The sequence below is a fragment of the Penicillium samsonianum genome (genome assembly GCF_028829775.1).
Source record: "Penicillium samsonianum strain IBT 33392 chromosome Unknown utg000007l_segment0_segment0, whole genome shotgun sequence".
NCBI lineage: Eukaryota > Fungi > Ascomycota > Eurotiomycetes > Eurotiales > Aspergillaceae > Penicillium > Penicillium samsonianum.
This window is the reverse complement of record NW_026643265.1, coordinates 1,750,351-1,776,802: the sequence shown is the minus strand read 5'-3', so window position 1 is coordinate 1,776,802 and position 26,452 is coordinate 1,750,351. Positions and strand designations below refer to the sequence as shown.

General features: G+C 48.9%; 12 protein-coding genes across 12 annotated transcripts; 5 read left to right on the top strand and 7 right to left on the bottom strand.

Annotated features, from left to right (window-relative positions):
- Window positions 1–506: 506 nt before the first annotated feature.
- N7471_011509 (uncharacterized protein) lies at window positions 507–1,454 on the top strand (the record flags this gene model as incomplete). Its single annotated transcript, XM_057284228.1, has 1 exon — window positions 507–1,454. One exon carries the CDS (start codon window positions 507–509, stop codon window positions 1,452–1,454), a length of 948 nt encoding a protein of 315 aa, XP_057130494.1.
- Window positions 1,455–1,832: 378 nt separating this feature from the next.
- On the bottom strand, window positions 1,833–3,830 carry N7471_011508 (rDNA-binding RNA polymerase I transcriptional factor; the record flags this gene model as incomplete). Its single annotated transcript, XM_057284227.1, has 1 exon — window positions 1,833–3,830. The coding sequence occupies one exon, from the start codon at window positions 3,828–3,830 to the stop codon at window positions 1,833–1,835; it is 1,998 nt and encodes a 665-aa protein (XP_057130493.1).
- Window positions 3,831–4,816: 986 nt separating this feature from the next.
- On the bottom strand, window positions 4,817–5,584 carry N7471_011507 (uncharacterized protein; the record flags this gene model as incomplete). Its single annotated transcript, XM_057284226.1, has 1 exon — window positions 4,817–5,584. The coding sequence occupies one exon, from the start codon at window positions 5,582–5,584 to the stop codon at window positions 4,817–4,819; it is 768 nt and encodes a 255-aa protein (XP_057130492.1).
- Window positions 5,585–7,224: 1,640 nt separating this feature from the next.
- On the bottom strand, window positions 7,225–8,193 carry N7471_011506 (Zn(II)2Cys6 transcription factor domain-containing protein; the record flags this gene model as incomplete). The annotated part of the gene is made up of 4 exons (XM_057284225.1): window positions 7,225–7,870; window positions 7,930–7,992; window positions 8,064–8,077; window positions 8,131–8,193. The coding sequence occupies 4 exons, from the start codon at window positions 8,191–8,193 to the stop codon at window positions 7,225–7,227; spliced, it is 786 nt and encodes a 261-aa protein (XP_057130491.1).
- Window positions 8,194–10,468: 2,275 nt separating this feature from the next.
- N7471_011505 (uncharacterized protein) lies at window positions 10,469–12,276 on the top strand (the record flags this gene model as incomplete). Its single annotated transcript, XM_057284224.1, has 7 exons — window positions 10,469–10,648; window positions 10,699–10,703; window positions 10,756–10,943; window positions 10,993–11,077; window positions 11,130–11,640; window positions 11,698–12,100; window positions 12,152–12,276. The coding sequence occupies 7 exons, from the start codon at window positions 10,469–10,471 to the stop codon at window positions 12,274–12,276; spliced, it is 1,497 nt and encodes a 498-aa protein (XP_057130490.1).
- A 237-nt stretch (window positions 12,277–12,513) lies between these two features.
- N7471_011504 (CeGAL family transcription factor) lies at window positions 12,514–14,655 on the top strand (the record flags this gene model as incomplete). Its single annotated transcript, XM_057284223.1, has 1 exon — window positions 12,514–14,655. The coding sequence occupies one exon, from the start codon at window positions 12,514–12,516 to the stop codon at window positions 14,653–14,655; it is 2,142 nt and encodes a 713-aa protein (XP_057130489.1).
- An 81-nt stretch (window positions 14,656–14,736) lies between these two features.
- Window positions 14,737–15,678, bottom strand: N7471_011503 (uncharacterized protein; the record flags this gene model as incomplete). The annotated part of the gene is made up of 1 exon (XM_057284222.1): window positions 14,737–15,678. One exon carries the CDS (start codon window positions 15,676–15,678, stop codon window positions 14,737–14,739), a length of 942 nt encoding a protein of 313 aa, XP_057130488.1.
- Window positions 15,679–16,160: 482 nt separating this feature from the next.
- Window positions 16,161–19,660, top strand: N7471_011502 (tyrosyl-DNA phosphodiesterase 1; the record flags this gene model as incomplete). Its single annotated transcript, XM_057284221.1, has 7 exons — window positions 16,161–16,419; window positions 16,472–16,962; window positions 17,022–17,368; window positions 17,815–18,148; window positions 18,263–18,375; window positions 18,442–18,838; window positions 18,893–19,660. The coding sequence occupies 7 exons, from the start codon at window positions 16,161–16,163 to the stop codon at window positions 19,658–19,660; spliced, it is 2,709 nt and encodes a 902-aa protein (XP_057130487.1).
- A 298-nt stretch (window positions 19,661–19,958) lies between these two features.
- N7471_011501 (acyl-CoA-binding domain-containing protein) lies at window positions 19,959–20,502 on the bottom strand (the record flags this gene model as incomplete). Its single annotated transcript, XM_057284220.1, has 2 exons — window positions 19,959–20,078; window positions 20,179–20,502. The coding sequence occupies 2 exons, from the start codon at window positions 20,500–20,502 to the stop codon at window positions 19,959–19,961; spliced, it is 444 nt and encodes a 147-aa protein (XP_057130486.1).
- A 256-nt stretch (window positions 20,503–20,758) lies between these two features.
- On the bottom strand, window positions 20,759–22,172 carry N7471_011500 (putative U-box domain protein). The gene is made up of 3 exons (XM_057284219.1): window positions 21,889–22,172; window positions 21,234–21,771; window positions 20,759–21,171 (listed from the first exon to the last, which is right to left on the bottom strand). The coding sequence occupies exons 1-3, from the start codon at window positions 21,969–21,971 to the stop codon at window positions 20,938–20,940; spliced, it is 855 nt and encodes a 284-aa protein (XP_057130485.1). The 5' UTR covers window positions 21,972–22,172; the 3' UTR covers window positions 20,759–20,937.
- Window positions 22,173–22,586: 414 nt separating this feature from the next.
- N7471_011499 (RpiB/LacA/LacB family sugar-phosphate isomerase) lies at window positions 22,587–23,069 on the bottom strand (the record flags this gene model as incomplete). Its single annotated transcript, XM_057284218.1, has 1 exon — window positions 22,587–23,069. One exon carries the CDS (start codon window positions 23,067–23,069, stop codon window positions 22,587–22,589), a length of 483 nt encoding a protein of 160 aa, XP_057130484.1.
- A 1,737-nt stretch (window positions 23,070–24,806) lies between these two features.
- N7471_011498 (triose-phosphate isomerase) lies at window positions 24,807–25,655 on the top strand (the record flags this gene model as incomplete). The annotated part of the gene is made up of 1 exon (XM_057284217.1): window positions 24,807–25,655. One exon carries the CDS (start codon window positions 24,807–24,809, stop codon window positions 25,653–25,655), a length of 849 nt encoding a protein of 282 aa, XP_057130483.1.
- Between the last annotated feature and the right edge of the window lie 797 nt (window positions 25,656–26,452).

Sequence of the window (26,452 nt, the reverse complement as noted above, 5' to 3'; positions counted from 1 at the left end):
CTAAGGCCAAATTTATTCTTATATAGAAGTATCGAAGTATAGTGTGTTGGCAGTCTACATCCATAAATAGATGTCGAGGAATTGAAGAAAGTAGTCACCGGCAACCACTTAGAAGCAATGCCGAGAATAGAAAAGAAATCTAGAAGTCAGATATGTAACTCGGACCTCCACAAATCAGCCTCAAAACACTAGTCGGAAATAAGAGAATGGATTCAGCTACAGGTGGAGATTACTGTGCCAAGCTTATCCAGCCAATAGAAGCGAGCAATTCCAATTTCCCAAGTGATTTAGTCGCTTAATTGGGACTTTGGGGGTCCTTATAAAATGAGGTCTCACTTTAAAAATAGGGTCCGAAAAAAAAGTCAGGGGGAGGGGAACCAATATCACGATGGACATCTCAGTCTCTCAGCCTTAACCAACCAAGCCCACAGTGTTTGATAGCGTGTGTATGCTGTATTACTTCCTGTCTTAAATCCATTCTTCTTCTACACCGTCCCATCATCACCATGCTCGCTCAGGGGCCAACATTCACCAAATTCTCCACCGCAAGCATACTGCTCCTATCATGTCTTTTCTTCGTCCTCTATTTCCACCCCATGAGACAAGCAACACCAGGAGATCTTTCCGAATATGATGCATCCAGAAAGGGCTTCCAACTGGCCTCGCCGCGGATCCCAGAGAAGATCTGGTACAAAGTTGGACCCAAAGGATTGAGCGACCAGTCACACGAATGGCTGGACGATTGTCTCCACAAAAACCCTGCTCATAGCGCGCAGATCATGACAGACCTCACGGGTGATCAGTATGTGCAAGAGAACTTCGGCTATCGTCCCGATATCGTCGACGCATACCTTTCTCTCCCGGTGCCGATCCTGAAAGCTGATTTCCTGCGCTATCTACTTCTTTTCGCGGAAGGTGGTATCTGGGCTGATCTCGATGTCTCGTGTGGTGATGTACCCATTAGAGAATGGATCCCAGAGACAATGCGCGCTAAAGCTGGTCTTGTTGTTGGGTGGGAGTTTGATGTGGGCTGGGGAGACAGTTTTATTCGGCAGTTTGAGAGTTGGACGATAATGGCGGCGCCCGGTTCGCCGCATCTTTTAATGGTTATCAATGATATTATGGAGGGGATTCGTCAGAAGACGGAGGAATATCATGTTCCGGTTTCCGGGTTGACTTTGGATATGACGGGTGATGTGATTGACTTTACTGGGCCGAGGCGGTTGACTCGTGGGGTTTTGAAGAGTTTGGAATTGACTCGCAATGAGACAATTGATATGGCCAGTATCTCGAACCTCTTGGAGCCTGTTTTGCTTGATGATGTTTTGATCTTGCCCGGGTATTCGTTCGCTGCGTCGTCGAATACTTACAGCAATGTGAATTTGACTGGTCCTTCATTGGTCCAGCATCATTATGCCGGCAGTTGGAAGAATCATAATGGTGGTGAGATGTGACCAGGGATATGAATTCATGTACATTTAACTTGCATAGAGCCATGTGATTTATCTCGAAGGCAGGGGTTATTAGACGTTAGAGGAGTTCACGAAATTTCATGTAATTATTCCATTTTTTTTTTTGAAGAAGCTAGATTCATCAGCACTATGGTAGTACTCGAGACAGGGAATTCCCAGGGATTCCACCGGATAGTTCTGTGCACGCTCAAGAAGAACGATATCATCAGTCATAAGGTATCGGGAACTTTTTGTGAAAAAAAAAAAAACAAGATCAAAAGATCGCAAATATTGGTGGAAATCCCGGACGCCACGCTGAAGTAACAAAAAAATCGAGCCAAACATTAAGTCCTGATTCGAGAAAGAGAGATCGTGTCCAATTCACTCCTCATCAGTCTCGGTGATATCATCGCCGGATTCATCATCGGACTCGTCAGCTCCGCTGTCTGACTCGTTGGCGTCGTCGAGACCTGGAATACCGCGCCACTCGACATAATCGCCTTCCAGCCAGCGACGGCTGCGAGGAAGTTGGTAGGGATCGAAGGGAAAGTATGCATCCAGTTGATAGCCGATGTTATCGCCGGCGCGGATCTCGCGGCCGACGTGGCTGAAGCGAGGGTCTGAGAGATTGGAGATGTTTCTGAAGGCAGTGACGCGAATGCGCTTGTTGGTCTCGAGGAGAGGGTAGATGTATAGGAATTGGAAGTGGTGGGCGATGCGGGCGAACTCGGCGACGATCGCCGGAGAGCAGACCTTGAGCGGGTTCAGTCGCGAATAGATACATTTGTGAAGGAATTCTTTGATGTTGGGAGGGAATATGATCTGGCCCGGCTCCAGCTCGTCCACCTGGTCCGGGGTATCACCATCAGCGGCAGCGGTTGTCAGATCGCGCCATCGGAAACAGAAGATGTACAGCAGGGCCTGTGCGGTGGAGTAGAAAGGTCCGTAGCGACGAAGATCGGGACCGCGGCAGCTGTCCTCATAGTCCATACGTAGGCTGTTGAGGTGTGTGAGGAGGAGATCGAAGACGTCGCGAACCACTTCTCCAGAGATATGGGCACCACGTGCAACAAAGCTGGCTAGGTATGCGGCTGCTGACTGGCGCAGGATGCCGGGCTGCAGCTTGTTGAAGATAAGCTGCACAAATGTGGACGCGAAGCGGTCGACGAGCACGGGCGAGACCTGGGAGAAATGGAACAAGAGGAACTGTGAGTGACGGGATCGGTATGTAGGAAGGATGATCGTTTGGAAGTGGCTGAGGAGCAGATCTAACGCATTCTCCTGGTCATCCAGGGTGCCCGAAGTGAACGGGGGCGAAAAGTATTCAAAGAGAATATCAATCATCCCATCTACTTTGAGAATGTTGTCCTTGATCTTCTTGGCCCCCCTGGTGTCGTCATCTTCCGATTCATCGCTGGCAACCGAGGCATCATCATCTTCCTCATCATCAATCTCGTGCAAGATTTCATCGCCGACATCATCTTCAAAGTCCTCCATATCAACCTGGATTTCGACGTCGACCTTGACAAGCTTTTCGGTGATAAGAGCCAGAATATCGGACTGAAGCTCTGGGGCGTAGGTGATGATTTGGATGAGATTGCGGGTGTAGGCGATGTTCGCGCTAGCTGAGTCTGAGTCGAAGGGAAACTGGGTAGACAGAATCGGGGAGAGAGATCCACTACCGGCCGGGATGAGCCGCAGTACATGGCGCATTGCCATATGGACTCGAGTGTGCATTTCGGATGGTGACACAACGGCGTAACCAGGCAGTCGACCGAGTCCTCGAGGGATGGACCCGAAATTTGTGGCCAACATCTTCAAGACAGGACCGAGGAAGGTACCCTGTGCGGCGGCAAGGTTGCCCAGGAACCGGATGTACAGCTTCACGTAGGATTCGTCCCGTCCGAGCCACTGGCTGTTGATTATGGCATGGACCAACCCGCTGCAGGAGCGGTCTAAGGCGGCGACATGGGAGATCAGACCAAGAAGGTGGTTCCTCAAAGATGTGTGTGTTGGTGATTCATATGCAAGCAGGCTGTCATCGCCTTGCTTTGTTGGGTCGGCAGAAAACATTCCCTTAATTCGGTCGTAGCCCTCGCTTTCTGACATCGAGACATGTCGGTGGATAGCCCCGCGGACCTCCTCCCGAACGACTGCCAGGCTCTTCTCCGACGATATATCATGTATTTTCACATCTTGATCGAACTGCACGCGGGCTCGCTTTTTGGTGGGGGGAATGGCTTCCGTCGTGTCATCTGCCTGGGATGAGGACGGGGAGAGGGGGAGGTCCATTTCGCTCATTTTGCGTTTCGAGCCGGCGACCATGGGAGGAGGTTTCGAGGTTTTGAGTATCGGGACTGGAGAGGAAGTCGGAAGCATTTTGGATCGAGATATCGTAGGTGTGGCCGGTAGCGCCGGTTTGCGTGAAGTCGTGGCAAGGGAGACCATGGCCGAAAGTGAGGAAGAAGGGGTGTCAGGTTCTAGGCAGAAACAAGTGTCGACATTTGCTTCTCTGCACTCTGGCAGAAATCAAATCCAGTTGACTCTCGATTCAATGTCGAAGCTTATCAAGGACTGGTCCAAGCACACGACACTTTTCACGTCGAGATCTTGGGGCTTATGCTACAGATTGGAATGGGAGAAAAGGGCAACAGTCTGTCTGCATCCGTGGGAGTCCAGTTGTTTGAGATAGATAAAATCGGATGCAGACAGAATGGTCGAGTTGCTGGATCCAAAGCAAAGCAAAGCGAAATTTTTCCTTCTTTTCCTTCGGTCACTTGTGGAGCCCAGCGGAGCACCCGTGACCGTGTCGGTGAGCCCTACACTATGCCTAATTGGGTAATATTGACTTATGTCATCATGCTCTCATTGACACATTTTATACATCATCCTCTAACATCTATCTTGCTGTGTTCGACTCTGAAGGCGCTTTTGAACGTGTCTATTGGAATATATTTCAGGTATATTTGAGACTCCAAATGAAACATCAATGAGACTCCATATGAGACTCCCAAAAAGTTCCCTGAAAAGACCCCAGAATCCTCACAAAGACTTTGTAGGCCGCATGAAAGGATCGTATGAAGCGGTTGACCCCAACTGATACATAAATGAATGACAATAAAGAGACCGTCTATTACGGGAAGAAAGGGATGGAATGGCAGGAATGAATTCAAAAATCAAGATTGAGCGCGGGAACAGAAGGTCCTCCCATGGTATCGTGTAAAACAAGGGGCAATAGTCGTAAAAGAAAGAATAAGAGTTGGTCGTCGTGGCGGGCTAAGCAAAGGAATATTCAGTCTTTGCAAGTCCGCAATCTCGTGTCGTTGATCACCCCGGGTCAACCGGGGTAGGAGGCAGCAATTATGTTAGAACCAAGACGTGGTCATAGGTCCATGTGTGTCCTCGAAAATGCTGCCGTACAGTTCTTCAACTTCCACAAGATAATCTTCGACAGAGAACTTCTTGAGCCCCTTGGCATAGAGAATCCGCTCTTCGTCATCGAGCATATTGAGGCCCCCGAATTCCTCCACAACCTCGTTCACCTGCTCTAGCTCTTTTCCGAATGGATGCGGCTCAGACTGGAAGAAATCCTGTGATGCACGAATAGCCGGTGTGCTGCGCGATGCGTTCAGCGGAGGTGGGGACATCCTAGAGACCGAGCGCTTGTGAGCGAGCTCCTGGTGTGACCGCTTGGTGTGGGACAGAGCCCGCTTGGGCACCAGCGGAGCATCTGTAGTTGACGAGGACGTGGATGAGCGAGGGTGGCTTGTCACCGTGACCGTGCGCTTTGGGAAATACGACGTCAATGGGTTTGCGTCAATGGGAGAGCTCTCGTGAGGAGAGACGTCGGGCGAGGACATTGAAGACGCGTAGCTTTGTGGGGAGAAGGCCATGTCGGAGTCGTCGCGCGATCCTAGTGATGAGGCAGATGAAGAACCACTCATTGGGTTGATATCGGGTGCGTTGTAGGCTAGCATGTTGGTTGTGGACAAGAGCTGAACCGGTCCAGAAATATTGCTGCGCTTTATACTTGCCGAGTTGAGTCGCACATGCCCTTCACCACGATACGGCATGGGTGCGGACACTTCTGGGCGTTTATTGCGCCGGGTGAATGCTCTTGTGAGGTTCGACATGGTGGATTCGGAGATTTGGTCAAGTTCAAAATATGACAACGGTGCGTTTCGACGCGGTCGGGAATTGATTTATAACTTTACACATGCAATGCGTAAGATTTTGTTTTTTCTTTTTGGTATCTGGTCGCGCTTTGCGATCGAATCCGTATTTGAATCTCGCGTGGTAAGACGATCGCGGAAAGAATGCAAGATCAACTGGAATGTCCAGTATCAGATCGTTCAGATCGTTGTGTTTAGAATTTCAAATTCTATTGTAATGCACAAAATGAATGTCGAGTCCTCTTTTTGATTTTGCGCAGCAAAATCTAGAGGGGAATAACAGGTCTCTTTTGTCAAGGAATGGTGGCGTAAGAGGTGAATAAAATAAAAGAATAAAAGGAGTCCAGGATCTCAGATCACTTTGTATCTAGGACTTAAAAGAATAGAAAAATAAGGAGAGAATGAAGGAACAAAGACACACACAATCCCAAGGAGGTTGGATGAAGAAAGAGAGAAGGGGGGTGTGTCCCTTACGGGTGGGCGCTACACCAGCGTTTGGACCAAGTTGACCTTTGACCAGTAGCAGGACAACCCAAAGGTTGTGGACGGAGCCCAATAATTCACAGTCGAGAATATTGGCTAGTAATTAGGGCCTGTTCTTCAAGAGTGGTTCATCCAAACTTTTAACATTTGCCTCTTTCCACGGTATATGAATTACGCCCATTATTTATTCTAGAATCTTGAAGGGGTACAGGTACTCCCGTATCAAATTGATTCCAGCCCCATCCTCCAGGGTCATCTTCTAGGGTGCCTGTCCACGGGTCGGATATGTGCCTGGGTATGGAGGGGTCATCGGGCAGGTCAACGTGTACGTGTCCGACGTGTTCCATCTGCGCTGTCATTCCATATCAAACACCCTTGAAGTCTGCAAGTTCACGTGAATAATATATCATCCCTCGTAGAGACTGACCGTACAGCGTGATGCGATAATACCCCCAAGAATAATCTAATTGAAACGGATGCAGGTCCGGGCTCTTAGTCTGAAGGCACGGGCGTTTCACCAACCACTTGTATCCCGTTCCATGCTCAATGTAGTCCGTGCTCCGTGACCTGTTTGACTCAAATTCAGCTAAATGGAGGTCCAATCATAGGGTTCAAATGGAAGGACTCAGGTCAAGGGATCTTGATTGTTAGCGCTTGCCTGCAGCTGATCGAATCCGGAGGGTTGGAAAACTTCCAGATCACCCAGATGGTGTGTGCTGCTCGTTATCTGAGTGGACTGGTGGATTCGGTGGAGTATTGGTGTTTAAAGTCTTCAAACCCTTCATCTCAGACTCCACCGTGAAAATTGTGTGGAGTGGAGTGAACCCCGCTAAGGTCTTACCACGTTATATGCGATGTATTATTGTGCATATATTGTAACATGCTCTACGCTGCTGCGTTTGAACTTGTCGTTATTTTCACTCGATAAAGCCATTCTGGTGTTTTGACTCCTTGGGAGAGGTTCCAGACAACACGCGATGTGGTGACTACAAAATGTAAGCCTCAGGCATCACGGACTTAGCCCGTTACAGATAAGGACCCCAGGCTCCATGAGGAAAGATGTGAGACTTCCATATTATTGTGTGATTATACGGGGTGCGTGTTTGAAACACGTCGATCTAAAAGTAAAGACTCGGGTTATTGTGTGACAGCTCCTCAGCTTTGCTCGACCGCCCCGTCTCCACCTCAGCTCTTGCAGATGCATTTGCATCCACCGAAACACCACCAGCATCTTCGACGCCAGTTATTGCGTCTCGGGAACTACCTGGGGACGGCATGGGTTCGGGTTCCACCGCGACTTGGTGTCCAAAATAAACCGGCGAAGCCATCACCCCGGGGTGGGGCTGATGAGCATCGTATGGACTTCCCGAACTGACCCTATTGTCTCGGGGTTGCCATGCAGATGAGACTAATCCAGAATGAGGCTGATCTCCCAAGTTCTGCGATTTATCGTGAGTAGGAGTCATAGGAATCGCATAGCCACGTCCCGATGTGTCTGAAACCCCGTCACTTGGCTGCTCAATGGTATACCGGTCCGACATGACCGTCAGCCAACGCTCCATGTCGGGCCATTCTCGAAGGGGCAGCTGAGACCACTCTGCCATGCGAGCTGCCTTGTGCTTGAGAGAAATATCCGTCTTTGCTATGGTTTGTACTGCTGTTGATTGTCCCATTGAACGAATGGTCATCAAAGCCCCATAAAGCGCTGACTCGGTCTCTGCCAGCCTCTGTTCCAATTGGTTCAAGTATCCCAACGGTAAGCCTCTGGGCCAATGAGTTAGCTCCCCGCGGGTACCTGCATCTATGTAGGCCTGGGTACTTGCCTTTTACCACTCTCGGGGTAGATGCATTTCGATGCTTCCCCTGCGCATTGAGAACAGAACGGACTTAACGAGATGCAAACGATTAGAATCAGACCAGCTATCGAATTAAACGGTGACAACGTTTTTGATCTTACAGCCTGCGATCACACTATTCTATTGGTCAGCACTTGTCTTGCTGTTCTTTACAAAAGAGTAACATACTTTGCATTTGCGCTGTCTGCATAGCTCACAGGAAATTGGATTCAAGTTCTCTTCTGATAGCATCTCGAGTCAGTCGATCTATGCTTTTTATGTGGAGTATTCTGGTCACACCTGGCATGGTGGCACCAGGTGCCTTTCGCTTCGATCGCAATTGCGCCATTTGTTGATTACAGGTTTATACAATGCAGAACGCGGTGGAACCCCGGAAGATATGCAAGATATCAGGTTACCAAGGTCATCTCCACGGGTGCATGTCCAGGTGATGCTGCTTGGTGAAAGTTTCGGAGTAAGAAACCTCCGGGCATAATTGGCAGGCACGTGATGCTCACCATATTTTGGCCTATCATGTAAATGCAGGAAGGCAATACTAACAAAGATAAAAATATGTATTGATTTTGCTTTTATTTTTATTTTATTGAGTGAAATACATCGCCATATCATTCAAAATCTCTGCGAATTGGTCGCGATGGCGCATGATTGTTGTGGTACAGACACTAGATGTATGAGCAGTTGGTCGGAGATATGGAAAACGACAAGCACTTACAATCCTCCCATTGCGAAGACGACGAGAGAACTATCTTCTTCGCCTACCGCAGCCGTAGCTAACTCAATGGGTATATAGGCAGAGCGAGAATGAGGACGTCAAATATAATGTTAATTATCGAACAAGACATCCACATTCCCTCTTTATTCAGACATTGTGGGTTTTTGATAGTATATCCCGGAATGAAGCGATGGGCTTGCATTGGAAGATAGTGGGGAAGACATATGCCAGGCCCCAAACACTGATCAGCCCCAGCCCATAATAGAAATCTACCGAAAGAGGCGCGAAGGCATAGTCATAGTAATAACAGTCTTGTATATGATCTGGGCGCCAAAGAACCACTTAAGTGCAGCCACTCGATCATTCTGTGTGAGGTCTTTAGAGTGTTTTCCGTAGTTGACCGCTAGTTTTGAGTGAATAACAGTTCCGCGAACTAACATCGATGAGGGCGTAACCTACCAGAGCACTCAGTGACCGTGAGAACAATTGAGCATATCTGCCATGTGTCAATGTCTCGGTTCCAGTCCCCAATGATTCGACAACCACCCACCAGCGATGCTAAAATCATCCAATCATCTGACCATACATGACTCTTATGGAATCGAATAGCCACTCTAGACAGGACGAAGGAACCTGCCAGAATTACCATCACAGCACTAACTACATATTCATAGCGGAAACCCCCGATTGGGCATATCAGGTGTGCTCGATCCAATTTCGTAGAGCATGGCACGCTCAGTTCGCTAGTACAAACCCACGAAAGGGAGAAACAAGCATGATTGTTTATGATAACTCGGGGCTGTGGTGGCGCCCGATGATCATATTGTCCGATTCAAGATGCCCCACGAGGCTCAAGACAAATCTTCGCTTAAATATATCGATGGTCTTGGCCCTCAACTAGGTATAATAAGAAAAACATATGAATTTAGAGTGGGCGATATTGAGGTAGGAGTAATATAATTATGTACAGCATTCATATTCATAGTCTCAGGCCTGGAGCGAATCAAAAACTATATCGTAGCCCAAATTTGGCAGGAGTTGGAGAAACGCTATTATAGAGAGTATTTCTATGTACTATAAGAGGTTTTTACGTAGTGGTTTATGAACATGTACGATGTAGATCGAGTATTTTGCTGGGGCCCTAACCGATCCATTCACAAGAAAACAATGCATTGGATTTGTAAATACGCAAAAAGACGCTATGAGCCAAGGACTTTGTAAAGAACCCATGTTGGTGTACGAATTGTTTTATCTATAATATTCAAACTCCACATGGCTCGCAGGGATATCGAAATAGTATGTGGATAACCCTATGAATCTGACGATATCACTTGACAAGAGATATCTTGGTAAACCAGGATCTAATACACAATATGCATTGTACTTATATTATGTATACCAAATGACAAATAGCGCTTCATCTAGCAGGTCTACAAGAAGATCGTCAGGTCAAACTTCCGCATTGGTTGCCAATCATTCTTACGGCCCCCTGCACCCCTGCACCCCCGCTCACCCAATTTATGTTGTACAACATAAACAACGACCGGCGATCCCATCGCGACTAAATATAAGCGAACGCCAAACGTTCGGTACCCCTGATGACAATATAGATTGTCCCACTGTGACATACGCGAAAGTTATATGTCTCTGAGCTCCCGCAGCCTTGCCCCTTTTCCCTAATTCTCGTTGACCATCTCAAAGATGAAAGCGGGTTGGAAGCCAATTGGATGCACAGTCTTGCTGGCTACGTGCCTCCCTGCAATCTGGGGACAGAAATGTTTAGATCACCCAGAAATGCATATTGGTGCCTCCGTAGAGACCAGCAGTGGGCGGGTTGAGGGGCACGCTGCGCCTCACAGGCCTGCGGTCTCTGAGTACTTGGGCATACCCTATGCTTCGCCACCGATTGGAGATCTTCGATTTGCGGCTCCAGTGCCATATAATTCCAATGGCACCATTCACGCAACTGCCTATGTAAGATCCGCCCCTTCGTTCCGTGGTATCACTAACCGTATCACCAACAGAGCCCGTGCGTCTATTATGTCCTTATTATTATGATCCAGATATCTGACCAGAATTAGTGATTGCCCTGCAAATGCCGGCTCAGTTCCGGATTACCCCGGCTTTACTCCACAGGCTCGCAGGATCGTCAAGTCGTTTACCCAAGCTCTGGGTACTTCCCAGAGCGAAGACTGCCTTTTCTTAAATGTGTGGACCCGTCCCACAGTCTCCAAGTTGAAGCCAGTCCTGCTATGGTTTCACGGTGGTCGTATGTTTAGCTCGGCTCTTTGTTTTCAAATGATTGACATTTTGTGAAGGATTCACAGGAGGCGGCGCCAACAATCCATACTATGATGGACAAGCCTTGGCGGATGAGCATGAGGTGGTGGTGGTGACCATCAAGTCAGTACTCTTCATTCCCTGGAATTTACACATCATTACTAATTAATATCAGCTACCGATTGAATATCCTTGGTTTCTCCGGTGCACCCAATCTTCCCCAAAACGTCGGACTGCTTGATCAACGTATGGCAGTGGAATGGGCCCATCGCAATATCGCCGAATTTGGTGGAGACCCAAAGCGCATCTCAATCTTTGGCCAGTCTGCTGGTGGCTCTGCCGTTGACTATTACTCACAAGCCTGGGCAGACAAGCCCCTTGTCTCCGGTCTCATCTCGCACTCCGGAACGTCGCTCAGCTTTGTGCCCAACACTGCTAAAGAGTCCGCCAGTTACTTTTACACTGCCTCCAAGCTTCTTGGCTGTGGAGACCAGTCCAGTGACCCCGAAGAAGTTGTCAAGTGTGTTCGCCAAAAGCCGTACAGGGACGTCGTCAAGGCGGGCGGCAAGGTCCCGCCAGCACCTTCACCGGCTACTCCACAGGCAGTGTTCCATCCGACAGTGGACGGAGTTACCGTGTTTGACAACTACGCCGAGAGATCTGCTGCAGGCAAATTCGCACGTCTGGTAAGTAAACATCATATAGTTGAGTCCATCTTCAAAAGGGTTGCTAACATGCCGCAGCCATATTTAATCAACAGCAATCATTACGAACCTGGCTACTATCGCATCAGCGCGTTTAACGCAAATATCTCCCTCAGTGATAGCGCATGGCAAAGGTTTAACGATGCGGCTTTTACTTGCCCTAGTGGTGCGTCCGCAAGATATCGAGTTGATAACGGCGTTCCGGTTTGGCAATCCCATTACTTCGGCGACTGGGACAACCTACGTCTGCATCCTAACAGTGGAAGCTACCACGGCGCAGACCTGCCTATGGTATTCGGAACTGGAGAGAAAGTCAGCGGAATTCCAAACAGTGACCGGGAGAATGAATTTGCCCGGTACATGGCCTCCGCCTGGGTTGCATTTGCAAGTGATCCTCACGAGGGCTTGACTAAGTTCGGATGGCCCCGATACAATCCTAATGGTAAGTTTCCCATCGATTTTTCCAAGCTCCATATATCTTACTATTCAACAGAGAAAACACTGGTTGGACTTGCCTACAAGGATGGTTTCAATGCCCAGTTGCTCCGACCCGAAGATGTCGAGCAGGGATGTGCTGCTTTGAAAGGGGATAGCACTCCTGGAAAGGGTGCCTTTTAGAGAACCTTGGGAGCATGAGACTCATAAAAGTAAACTGTAATGCGTATTCATCAAAATATATTTATAGAATAATAAGTCTTGGATACAAAAACTTTCGTCAATTTTATAGATCTAGTGATGGCAGGGCCCCTGCCGCTGACGTAATACCCAACCGTGTTTGGAGCCAGATTTCTTCCAAGGAAACTTGACTTTCAATATCTCAATTTCAAAATATGTGATGCATAAATCACAGCGATAATGGCTTCGGCTTCACCTGCTAGCATGCGATTCGAGGAAAATGAGTCTGAATGGCCATATTCTTCTCGTGCAACCAAGAGACATAAGCGCACGTCTGGCGCGAGTACCTCAGGACCCTCGCCTCGCGAAATTGGATTTATGAGAGAGTCTCAAAACGACGGATCTGCGACCTTCCTTGGGAGTTCAAGTGGAATCCATTTTATCCGTCATGTTTACAATGCCTTCGCACGTCGTTCAGCAGACTTGGACCAAACACGAGCCCGTGACAGAACCTCGGTGCCAGGGGAAGACGACCGGCTACAGCAAAATTCAGGAAGCATTCAAAGCTCGGATGAGCTGTGGGCGAGAGAAGAATTAAATTATGCACCAAATACCTCATTTGCTTTCGACGATCTTGTTAAGTGGACACACAGCTATTTCGAGAATTGGCATCCAATCTTTCCATGCCTCCACGCACCGACAGTCTTGAAAATTATAGAGACAGTCAGTCAAAAAGGGACAGAATCGGTCAACCGACTAGAAATGATGATTCTCCGCTCGATCATGTCTATTTCTCTCGGCGATAATCGACAGAAAACATCGTCTGGGTCGAAGCTCAGTCCCGTTCCTTCGATCTTGGTATTTCGATCCATTCAACATGTGATGCAAGATGTACAAAGCCTCCTTGAAGAGCCAACTAGCTTGCCACTGCTACAAGCAGCATTTACCGCCCAACTTGCACTTACTTCTCTTTTGCGCCTGAATGCCGCCTCGCGGGTAGGGGGTGTCATCACCCGCACTGCATTCCACCTCGGGTTGCATCGTTGCCCAAGACGCTTTTCTTGCTTTACCAATGAAGAAGCCGATGTCCGTTGTCGATTATTCTGGTCGATCTATTCCCTTGAAAGATATCTCTCCCAGGCCCTTGGCATTCCGCTCTCTATTCGGGATGACGACATCGACGTGTGCTACCCCGGTGTCGAGAGACATTCTTCAACAACTGTCAAATCCCCTGACGATCGCAGATTGCGCTTACTGTGCCATCTTGCGAAATTTGCACGGATTCGAGGCTTGATTGTTGAACTTCGTAATAAATCCATTCTCCACAGTCACGCCAGCCAGGTTGAAGCGGCTCATGTTACTGGAGAACTAGCGCAATGGTGGAATGAAGTTTATGACGATGTCAACCCCATTGATGAGCCCACAGAAGCTAGTCTAGAGCAAGAGCCGACCTTGCAGCCATATCACCGGCTACTCCTGATTATCCTGAGACACGAAGCTATCATCTCGCTGAACCGACCTCTTTTAGCGTCTGAAAAGCCCAGTGCGGATTATAAGAACGCCTTGCAGACTTGTATTGGATCCTCTCGATCTATACTTGCTGCATTGAGAAAACACATGTCCTCTGAACCGAAATCTCCGCTCTCCTGGCCATGCTTTACATGGTCAACTTGGATGGCCTGTCTCATTCTGATGTATGCTGCGTCGGAAGAGGAATTCCCCACGCCGACTGCTCTCAAGTATGCGAGAATGGGGATTGCCATTTTGGAAAACTTATCATTGCGAGGTAGCAGCTGGCCAGAGACCTGCATCGAGGCGATCAAAGGGATGGAATCTGCTTTCGAGACACATAAATCTAGTGGGCATCAATACAAAGCTACTGCCACATTTAACGGCGCCGAGAGACCAACTCAACCCCATGGCCAAGCTACACCATCGACGACGGGCAAACGGATATCACGAATGCTGCCGGTTCAGGATGGAAATAATGAGGTTGGCGATACAGGTCTCACACCAATTCGACCACAAACTTTGGCATCGAATGGATGCCAAGGCCGTACAGTCTCTACCTTAATTCATCCGTTTCAGTCATCAACTCGGTCTCCTGCACAAGGCTTTGGCCCCGCAGAAAACTACGACTCTGCCGTTTTCTCACCGTCTGACAATATCGGTAACTTTGCTGAAGCTCTAGACCCTGCCGAAGGCTATCTCAATGGACAGTCTTCAGCTGGGCTCGTTTTTGGCAACATGGCTGACGCAAACCCTGCCTTTAATCCGAGTTTTGCTGGCCAAGACTCTTTGCCATTTTCATCATCTATGCTTATGAACGATTTATGGAGTGTGGCCGATGGCCCATGGATGATTCACAATAACTTCATGTGATCTCTGATACATAATTTATAACAAGCATATGTGTAATAGTCAAGTTCTACACGAACAATATTCCCAACACTTCCAATTCGTTCACTGATACAAATCAATATCAACTACTGTCCTATCCTGATCCAAAACAACTCGCAACTGGCCCTTATTTTCGGCATCGGATACGCTTAAATCGAAAAAGCCCTGTCTCAACTGGCCAAGATACAGCTTATAAGCCGGCATGTACCCTTTCACGAACTGGACAACCTGTTCATCTGTCATACTCTCATTCGTCCGCGCGCGAAGAGCATGCTCCTGCTGCATCCGCCACCGATAAACATTGACAAGGTCATTGGTATCCAAATGAACGAGGAAATTGAAGTGCTGTGGTCCCATGAAAAGATCGCAGTACCCACGCAGCTGCGTGTTCGCATCCAGCAACTGTTCAACGGCATGATCTTTCAGAGTTTCCGTTGGATATTCCAATGTAGTGTGCCTCTGTAATCCTTCCTCCCACCGTTGTCGAACAGCTGTTTCCTCCAGCGGTTGGAATCCAACACACCAGCCTTCAAAAACAACAACGTCAATCGCTGTTCCAGCTGGGACGCGGTACCATGTCTCTTTGGGTGTCCTCCCGCCCTCGCCGTTGAATTTGCTCTTGTCAAATGATGGAATAAGTATCTCCGAGCCAGCGCTTAAGCTTTCGAAGAAAGAGTGCGCAAGGGCCATATCATGTGTTCCCGGCTGGCCTCGTGTTTGGACCAATTTGTTGGATGGATTGGCGTCGCGAAGTTGGACGAGATCGTCGTGGTCAAGGTACAGGTCATCGAGTGACAAATTTATTGTGTTGAACCCGTGGCTTTGTCTTAGCTCTTTCACGAGTGCATCGGTCCATGTTGATTTCCCGCTGCCTTGGAGGCCCGTCAGACCTAGGATAAAGGGTCGTGGGGTCGTTGAGGTTGGCGACTGGCATTGAATATGGCGTTCAATACGGGGTAGAACATGATTCAAGACGTTGCATATTGCTTCTTGGGGAATTGACATTGTGGTCTCGTGCTTTTTGGCAATTTCAATTGCGAATTGGATTGATATTTGTTGTGAGCATTGAAGCTGGAGGAAATACACACTGAGCGGATACCCGTTGACTTTCAATTTTGAACCCCGCAATAATGATTAACAGTTCCCAATATTTACTACCCTAATTTACAAAAATAATGCTTGGGCAGGATCTGGAAGTCGTCTCTCGACCGAGCTGTATGCAAGTCAGGCTGGTTCGCCACGCGGACATGTCTTTCTCCGAGTGGGTCCCTCGGTATAGCACAACCCGGGCTTTTGAATCTCCGTCTGCACCCCGCGACAATTATAGTCGAATGAGCTCGCGATGAGGGGTTATGCGATAGGTTTCTGGGCAGATTGTATGTGGAGACTGAAATTGGAGAATTTGAACCCGATTTCCTTTAAAGGCTTCGTCTTCTGCCGTTTCTCACCTAAATCACCTCGAACAAGAACTTTACCACAACATCATCATGTCTCCTTCAGTCGCTAGCCAAAAGACCTACCGCATCGCATCCATCCCAGCCGATGGAATTGGCCCAGAGGTCATTAATGCTGGTATCACAGCTCTGAATGCCTTGACCGATACCCTCAAGACCTTCAAGCTGGAGTTCAAAAACTATGACTGGAGCTCCGAGACCTACAAGAAGACCGGCAAATACATTCCCGATGGTGGACTTGAGGAGCTTAAGAAGCACGACGCTATTTTCTTCGGCGCCGTCGGCGCTCCTGGTAAGCAGACACAACCAATCTCTTGAAGACCTGATACTAAATACGAGAGAAGATGTCCCCGATCATATCTCCCTGTGGGGTCTGAGACTCGCCATCTGCCAGCCATTCCAGCAGTACGCGAACGTGCGCCCAACACGGGTGTTCCGCGGCACCGAGTCCCCGTTGCGCAAGTGCGGGCCCAACGACCTCGACTGGGTGATCATCCGTGAGAACAGCGAGGGAGAGTATGCGGGTCAGGGTGGCCGCTCCCACGCCGGAAAGCCGTGGGAGGTCGCTACTGAAGTTTCTATCTTCTCCCGTCATGGTGTAGAGAGGATTATGCGGTTCGCCTTTGAGACTGCTCAGAAGCGGCCGCGCAAGCTGTTGACTGTGGTCACTAAGAGTAATGCGCAGCGCAACGGCATGGTTCTCTGGGATGAAGTGGCAAAGCTTGTTGCGGCTGATTTTCCCGATGTTACTGTGGACAAGATGCTTGTTGATGCCATGACTACTCGCATGGTTCTGAAGCCCGAGAGTCTGGATACCATCGTTGCTACCAACTTGGTGAGTTGTCGAAATGAGAAATGATGCATAACTAGGTCTGTGAACTGACGATTAACTAGCACGCTGATATCCTCTCTGATCTCGCTGCCTCTCTGGCTGGATCTATTGGCATTGCACCTACCTCTAACCTCGACCCTACACGGGAGTATCCTAGTATGTTCGAGCCCATCCACGGTTCCGCTTTTGATATCACTGGCATGGGTATCTCCAACCCCGTGGCTACATTCTGGACGGCCGCGGAGATGCTTGCTTGGCTCGGCGAGGAGGAGGCTTCCAAGCAACTGTTGGTTTGTGTCGAGAATGTCTGCGAGCAGGGAGTTCTTACCCGTGACTTGGGTGGTGACGCCACGACAAAGCAGGTCACTGATGCAGTTGTGGCGGAGATCAAGAAGCTTGCGATCAGCAAGTAAGTTGTGTCAGAGCAGTGGATTTTGTATGAGGATGAGAAATGAAATTGTACAAATTGAACAAACAATTAGTGGGCAAACTTTTGAGACCCAAAAACAGCTACATAGTAGAATGATGAAGATGATGGAAAATTCAGAATAAGATGAAAAGTTCAATTCTTATGAAACGTCTTTTCTATATATAATATGTAATAGAATAGTGTGATTTTCCATGTATAACCTTTAAAATATAAAGGGGATAGATGCTACAACCCTTAAAATATATAGCTCGATCAATACTCATGTCTCTCGTGATCGCCCATCTCGACCGCCTTTCAACCTCAACTCAACCACCACTCTCACCTAAGCATAGAAACATTTGAATGGAGCGCCCCTCTAAAAGAGCCAGAATCTTATTAGATTCCAGTGATGGCTCAGCGAGTACACCCCTGACGTCTTTACACAGGGCCATTAGCCCACCATTGCCACGAGGCTGCCCCCGACTGGCTGATGGTAAATTGACTGATGGCCCTGGAGGCACTGCTCGCCCTGCCCAGATCATCAACTCGCCAATACAACTTACCCATATTCAAGATTTACCAGCTGGTAACAATGTCGACACGGTCCGATTACGCGAAATTCTCGGAGATCCCATGATCCGTGAATGCTGGCAGTTCAATTACCTCTTCGATGTGGATTTCCTCATGTCACAGTTTGACGAGGATGTCCGGGGTCTAGTGCAAGTGAAAGTCGTGCATGGGTCATGGCGAAAGGAGGACACGAATCGGATTCGAGTTGAGGTAAGTTTGCACTGACGATGCTTCTTTCAATCGAGTTGACTTCATCTGTTTGACTACATCTCATCACTGATCGAGGGTTTGAAGTGACGTGACGTGAGACTAATATTCTACTAGGAAGCCTGTTCGCGATATCCTAATGTTGAGCCTATTGTGGCCTACATGCCAGAGCCTTTCGGCACACATCATTCCAAGATGATGATTCTTCTTCGACATGATGACCTAGCTCAGTAAGATTCTTCTACACATTACTGATCACTATAGCCCGACGTAGGTCTGACTAAATAACCAAACAGGGTTATCATCCATACAGCAAACATGATCCATATGGATTGGACCAATATGACCCAAGCCGCCTGGCTCTCTCCACTGCTTCCCCTGCAGAAGACAAGCTCGGCAGAACCTCAAACAGACGCAAAGATTGGCTCGGGCGCGCGTTTCAAAAGGGATATGCTCGCTTATCTGAAAGCGTACGGACCTAAAAAGACCGGCCCATTGGTTGAGCAACTGGGTGGCTATGACTTCGGCTCTATCCACGCTGCCCTCATTGCCAGTGTGCCGTCCAAAAAACATGCCAGTGACTCCAGCTCAGAAGAGGATACACTATGGGGGTGGCCTGCCCTGAAAGACTTGATGAGCCAAGTACCCATCCAGCAGAAAAACCCAACCAAGAAACCACACATAGTAATCCAGGTATGTATCTCCAAACAACCCATCGCGCTGTAACAAACCTCCAACAAACCAAAGATCTCTTCAGTAGCAACCCTCGGCCAAACAAACAAATGGCTCAAAGACGTCTTCTTCAAAGCCCTCACCCCAACAAAAACACCACAACCAACAACCTACTCAATAATCTTCCCAACCCTAGACGAGATCCGCCGCTCCTTAAACGGATACAACTCCGGTGGCTCAATCCACATGAAAACCCAAAGCGCAGCACAACAAAGGCAACTCCAATACATGCGTCCGCATCTCTGCCAATGGGCAGGCGACGCCATCCCCCCAGGCCAATGCATCGATCTATCCGAAGACAATCCTCCAAAGCGCGAAGCAGGCCGCGCTCGCGCAGCACCACACATCAAGACTTACATCCGCTTTGCGGACTCAGATATGAAGACTATCGACTGGGCGATGGTGTCGTCGGCGAATCTGTCTACGCAGGCGTGGGGCGCGGCGACGAATGCGACTGGCGAGGTGCGCATTTGTAGCTGGGAGATAGGTGTTGTTGTTTGGCCGGATCTTTTCCGAGACGGGGGTTGTGACGATGCTGCATATGAATCTGCTTCTAAGTCCCTAGCGGAAGGGGAATCCCCTGTGCCGGACGCGTTAATGGTTCCTTGCTTTAGGCAGAATCGTCCTCCTGTGACTGAGGGGCCCGAGACAGCTGCTGTGGTCGTCGGGTTCCGGATGCCTTATGATCTTCCGTTGACGCCGTACGGTGCGGGTGATGAGCCGTGGTGTGCAACTGCTGAGCACGCTCTGCCGGACTGGCGGGGAGAGAGCTGGATTGTTTGAGTCTGCTGTCTTTGCATTTAGTCTTCTTGGCTATATTTGGTGGTTTTCGTCTCAGCAGTTCACGGGTGTAAGTTGCATGTTTATCTCAGTATATAGTATACGGGATTGTGAGGTACGCGGGTATTGGGTCATGGAAAGTAGCATGCATTTGTATTCGTTGTGCTCGCCCAGAGAGTTTCGAGAAAATACGATTATCTATTCTCTTTTAGATAACTGTCTTTCCAAAATCTCACCCGACAATATATCCTTCGATAGATCGCGAGTCATTCTCCAAGACCAGTTCTCCCTATTGTATGATCTATTCGTCGCGGGTGCCGTACTTGGTAATGAGGGTGTTGACGTGGCTGATGTAGAGCTGGTGAGCCTTGGCGGGGCTGTAGTCCTGGACCTTCTGCCAAGCACCGTAAAGCTGCTTCTTCTATAAGATTGGAAAGAATGAATTGTCAGCTACCGGTCTTCTTCCAAAAGAACGGGCTGGAGCTTTCCCGAGCTCGTAATCAATTTCAAGTTGTACATACCTGGAGATCGAACACGCCAGGCTTCTCCATAACGTCACCCTTGCCAACCTTGAAGTAGATGTAGAGGTCCTTCTTCTCCAAAAGACCGGGGGAGGTCTTCAGCATCATAACAGCCTTGGCGGCGAACTCGAAGGCCTTGCGGAGGGTCTCGGCCTCGGCGGCATCATCGAGCTTCTCGAACTCGCCCTGCTCGGCGACCTTGTCGTAGATTTCTTTGAGAGCTGCAATGTCGATGCCGGCGGCGGCTTCTTGGACCTCGGGGGTGAACTTTTCTTTCTTCTGGGCGGCCTCCAGGACGGTAAGGAAGGGGGCAATTTCGGACATTTTGAATTTGTGGAGGTTTTGTGTTTGAGTATGATGAGAGGTAAAAGTCAAGAGCAGAGGATTTATATGGTTGGGATGTTGGAGATGGTTGAGGGCGGGGTCAACGGGTACCTAGGTAGGTGGGGTCGCTGACACACTCGCCAGTTGGTTTTAAGGTCAGGTACTTTTTACATGTAAATATGTACTCTAACTAGTTAGTTATAGGTAGTATCTTATTTGCTATGAAATTGGCACAAAAGCTTTAGAGTAAACCCAAATTGTCTTACATATTCAACAATTAATCCAAAATCTTCATATTATTTCAAGAACCACGCCAACAGATGCATGTCCACATGCAACCGCTGTGGAAAACACTCGCTATGCACCAGAAAAAGAGAAAAAAAGATAACCTTAGATCCAAATTCCCGTGGCAATGTACAAACTCAAAGAGAGCGATCACCAGTCCACCGCCCATCCATTGTTCGTGAGGAATTCCTCACAGGCAGCCTTGAGAGCATAATTGTTCCGCAAATCATGGACACTGATAGGAGCCCGAGTCATAGGATCGACGCCCGACTTCTCAACATACTTGGTGATGCCCAAGCGATCGAAACTGACCCCCGACGGTGTCATAACAGGATCATGCATGATCTCAAATGTGATACCATCAATGAGATAGTCAGGAACAACCTAAAAGCAAATCCAAACGTCAACAAACAACCAACCCGTCCAAAACCAAGTTCAAAACATACCCTCTCCTGAACCTCTCCATTAGAAGCAACTCGAAATGCCTCCCTCAAATTCCTAACCTTAGTCTCCGCATCCTCCCGCAACGCCTTCTGATCCTCCCCAAACCCAATCTCCCCAATCTCCCCACGCTCCAAACGACCCTGCAACTCCGCCAGCGCACGCGTCACATCAGCCTCAACGAGCGCCTCCACAGAACCCAGAGTCTCATTCATCTCGCGCACCCGAGACGTCTCCCGCGCAGCCCAGATCTGCTGCTTCGCGCGCAGGACTGTCTGCGACAGGTTCTCCGTCTGGGCATTCTTCACTGCTAGACTCAGTTGGTACGCGTCGAACGCGACGTCGTGTGCTTCCTGTGGGCGCTGTAGGCCTAGGAGTGCCTGGGCGAGATAGTAGTGGCTCTTTAAGGCGACGGGGTTTTTTAGGCCGTAGATTTCGATTGCGGCGCGGGCATCATGTTCGACGTCGGCCCATTTGGCGAGTTTGCTTCGTGTTATCGCGCGGTTTGTGAAGAAGGTTGCGTCTTTGGGGTTCTTTTGGATTCTATGCAATGGGGGGAGTTTGTTAGTTTGGGGATATTTGAATGATTGTTGGGTTTGCGACTTTGGGTTGGGGGGTGAGGGGGCGGAAGCGTCGGAGGGGTCGGATATGATAGCTTACGCTTGGGAGTAGAAGTCTTCAGCACCACTGTAGTCGCCGGATTTGAAGAGCTCATTGCCCTTTGCTTTGAGTTCTTGCGCCATGGTCTATGTGTGAGTGATGCGTTGGGTTTCTCCCCGTGTCGCTGATCTGTTCCCCAATGTGGGGCGGTCCACCATATAGAGTCAGGAGTGATAGGAGTGGATATTGCTTTAGTTCGTAAAAGCTGATGGGGGATTTAAGGGCTTTTGATCTGCAATCTCGCTGTCTTTAAGTATGCAAGTACCTTTGTGGATATCTTTGTGAGTCCATCCAAAACGCATAAAACAATTGCATATGGAAACTCATAGATCCCCGCAGAAGGTCTGAGTCAGCTCAATTGCTGCACTGCGCTGCCCTGGAGGATATAGCTACTCTTCTATAGATTAATCTGCGTGAAGTTGAGTGAAGTTGACTGTAGTTATTTCATTCACTATATACATATCTATGCGACCTTCTAATCCAATCTGGAGGCTGAAGTAACATTTGGTTCGTGGTATCATGCGCTGTGAGAACTAAGAAAGACATAACAAATCGTGCAGACAAGTCGATGAAACCTGACAAGTCATGCTCTGTCGGAAGGTTGGCAAGGTTGGGCGACAATACCAGGAGAATTCTGAATACATTCCAAGTGTTTTTGGGTGTCAGGTGAGACGAGACAAAAGAACAAAGACAAGTGTCTAAGCAGCGGTGCGGAACTGGATCTCATAGTCTGTGATAGCCTGGACCTTGGCAGCAGAGGCCGACTTGGGGTCGAAGCGGTAGTTGAGCCAGTCTGTAGCGAGCTTCTTTGCCAATTCGACACCGATGACACGCTGACCCATGCACAGGACTTGAGCATCGTTGCTCAGGATGGAGCGCTCAACAGAGAAGGGATCGTGAGCAGTCACAGCCCGGATGCCGGGCACCTTGTTCGCAGCGATGGCAACACCCAGACCAGTGCCGCAAATGAAGAGGCCACGATCAGCCTTGCCATCCTTGATGAGCTTGGCACCCTCGACGGCAGGGTGAGGATAGGCGGTCTTATCAGAGGATGAGTTGACACCGACATCAATGATCTCGGCGACAAGAGGGTTCTTCTCGAGAGTGGCCTTGATGGCATCCTTGTATGGGACACCGGCCTCGTCGCAGGCCATGACAATGCGGAAAGGAGTAGTAGACATGATGAAGGTATGGAGTATGGACAAGAGGATGAAGGGTGTACAAATAATAAGAGTACGAATTGAATCGAGTAGATAATAGAGATAGCGAAAACTGGTTTGATACAGAAAAGAAATCCTGCTTTGGGAGTACACAAAGGGGGTCTTTATATCTTTTTGCTCAGCTTCTTCCCCTCTCTCAATTTTAGTCGTGCAACCAAAGCCAGGTCCAGCCAATCCTTGCATTTGATGGAATCATATACAGCCGTTCTCCACCGAGAGACTCGAATGGCCTGGTTCCGACCTTGATATTGTTACGCGTATTTCCAGCGTCCGGGGTGGCCCACCGCAGCATCATAGCACCCAACGACGGGCTGTGAGTGGTCAGAGCCAGAAGGAGGTTAAACCGAGGTCGGATACTTTAGGAGCCTTGTTTTGGGCCATACATGCATCTTACCTCGTATTACACGGGATGTTTTATTAAACCTCGCTGGCGCTGGATTGGACTATGGCCCCAGGCTTCATATTCTGCCATCCTCAAGCCATCGATGTCAGTGGTGAACACAACCTACAAGATCAGACGGACAAGACGGCTGTGGCTTTTTGCACGGACATGGCGGTTCAATTTCCCTCTTAAATCCTGGTGCCTCATGGCCAAGGTTTGGGGGGTCTTGGTTTCATCTTTTTTTCCCGACGCCAGGGTTGGTTTCGGTGGCTAAGGCCTGGGCACCCCGTATATCTACTGTTGTACAAATACACGGCTATGACCCCAGCCGCATGTCACCCAGACGGGAAGAGGGGAATTATAATTGTCGAAATTAACCTCAAAACAGGGAACTAAGTTCAATGCCATGCTTGAAACCTGGCTGAACAAAACCTTGGGAAGAGAATACAGGATATTGACATCCACACGTGAATTGCCGCATAACTTGATTTCCCAAAGGTCGAATGCACAAGTACACAAATACGGCTTATTGTCCCCCCCAGACGCTAAACCCCATACTTGATGTGCATTGCCTCATTGCAAGATTGCGTGCTCCACTTTCCCACTCCACCATCTCCAATGTTGTTGGTCACTGTCAACGTAGCCCACCGGTTCTCCGGATTGTACTATTGTATTATGTACTCCAGATTTTCGCTTGGATCTACACTGTAGGATACTATATATTGTACATCGTGCTTTAATCGTACCATAGTAGACATGTAGGATATGGCAGACGCTTTAGAATGTACAAGGAATACACGAAGTCCAAAGCACAATACCAGGATCATCGAAATACTATGTCCGTGGTACTTGATACTACATTGGCTGTGCTTGGCCTATCATAGTCTTGTCAACATTCATTGGTCTCCGGCATTGGGTACTCCGAATGGTCTCTTACGTTGTATACCCCTGTCTCTGGCCTGATGTGACATCACGTACATGGTACAGATGTAGTATATTATACATGTACTCTGATGAATGCCCCTCTCATACTTTGCAACACGCATTTTACACTAAACCTGTTGGGACAATCAGAACGTCTAGCGCAGAAATGCCGCTAATGCAGCGCATTGACACACTGGAAATTACCTTCCAAGATTGTCAAAAACTTGGAATTACTTGGAATTGCAATTACAACATAGAGTGCTCGCTACCACTTTCCAAAGCAACTTTTCCGAGGCTCCAAGAATTCCCCTTAGACGGGAACGCTAAGCACATCCCCCGCCATAACAACAATCAAACACACAACTTGCGCAACACCCATCACTATCACCACCATGGCGTCCACCTACCCAATTCTCCCAGAGAAGCTCCTCCTCATCTCCCTAAAGATGTACTTCACCCCAGACCGCACACTCACCTATCTCCGCGAACTCCTCAACCCAACCAACGAGATCGTCCACCCAGCAAACCGAGACAAACTGCTCCTAGCTCTAATCCCAGACTTCCTAACCATCTGGCCCTGCGCCCAAATCCTCAAAGAGTACGAAACCAACCTCACCAGCACCGGAACTACCCAATCCCAACCCGCCTTCCTCCTCGGCGCACAAGACTGCTTCTGGGAATCTCAAGGCGCATACACAGGCGAAGTCTCCCCCGCGTCAATCCGCGCACTGGGCTGCTCCATCGTGGAACTAGGCCACGCCGAGCGCCGATCCATCTTCAATGAATCAGACGACCAAACCGCCCGCAAAGCAGCTGCAACCTGCGCGCAGCATATGGTCCCGCTCGTCTGCATCGGCGAAGTCACAGCCCCCGGCCCCATCGCCTCCCAAGCTGTCGGCCAGGCTGTGACTGAGTGTGCGGTGCTGGTGCGCGCAGTCCTGGCTGCTATCCCGGACGATGCGCCCGTTATCTTTGCCTACGAGCCTGTTTGGGCTATTGGCCAACCGAAGCCGGCTGGTGTTGATCACGTTGCGGCGGTTGTGCAGGGCATCCGTGCGGTTATTGGTGCCCGGCCTGGTACGGCACGTGTGTTGTATGGGGGCAGTGCGGGGCCTGGTCTTTGGGGAATTGGTGGGCTTGGTCGCGCGGTTGATGGGATGTTTTTGGGCAGGTTCGCGCATGAAATTAACGGCGTGCGGGAGGTTGTTCGTGAGGTGGAGGAGACGCTGGCTTTGGCGTGATGGTGCTGTATTGGTTGTGTTCGCTGATGCTGGCTTCGTATGCCACATGCACTACACTACGCATCCCAGGTACTGTCCTTGCTTCGACACCTTGACACCTCACATGTGTCTACCATTATACAGGTATACGGTATTGTGTTTCGCACTATACGGTTCCTTGTCATTGTTATACGGAATAATACATAACATGGCTTAAACAGAAAGAAAAACAGCAAAAAAACAGACTCATCTAGACAAAACTCCAGCTCATGGGATCAAAAAACAGAAAAAGTGGGCATCCCAAGCTCCCGACTCTCTCGGGAAGCCTGTCTGGGGGAACCCGGCGAACCCACAAGAAACTGGAGAACTTCCCCGGTTTTCTTCTTCTCTGGGCCTGTCACGCGGCCGATCAGAGATTTACCTCTCAGATGACTTTTAAAGCTTTTTTTAGCTTCGGCAACTTCAATAGGCCTTTCGATGTGAAGCTATCTCCCCTGGTCCACTTCCATGCTTAAGGTGGGTTCGTTGTGGACTCTGGAGTTCCATTTTGCACTGATCGAGTAATCCGAGCTATTGATATACCTCTCTCACAGTGTCAATTTTTACCGACAATTATCAATTCCCCCTTTGTCACTTCTTTTCGGTACTGCCTGACTCGGTCGCTCCATTACATATAATCCCTGTCGGGTGTCGAGTCTCTCGGGCGAGAAACCATGCAGAAAAATGACGAATACAGAATATTACTTTTCTTATTCGTATCCATGTTATTTACAGGATCTATCAAAGACCGAATGAGAATAAACCGAAAAAAAGCCACA

What these genes read in the sequence shown, in the direction of transcription:
- N7471_011500 (XM_057284219.1), bottom strand. Translation starts at nt 21,971, where the DNA reads ATGGCGCAAGAACTCAAAGCAAAGGGCAATGAGCTCTTCAAATCCGGC. An exon ending in GAAGACTTCTACTCCCAAGC is followed by an intron (nt 21,772 to 21,888) that starts GTAAGCTATCAT and finishes CCCATTGCATAG; the next exon opens with AATCCAAAAGAACCCCAAAG. An exon ending in ATGGAGAGGTTCAGGAGAGG is followed by an intron (nt 21,172 to 21,233) that starts GTATGTTTTGAA and finishes ATTTGCTTTTAG; the next exon opens with GTTGTTCCTGACTATCTCAT.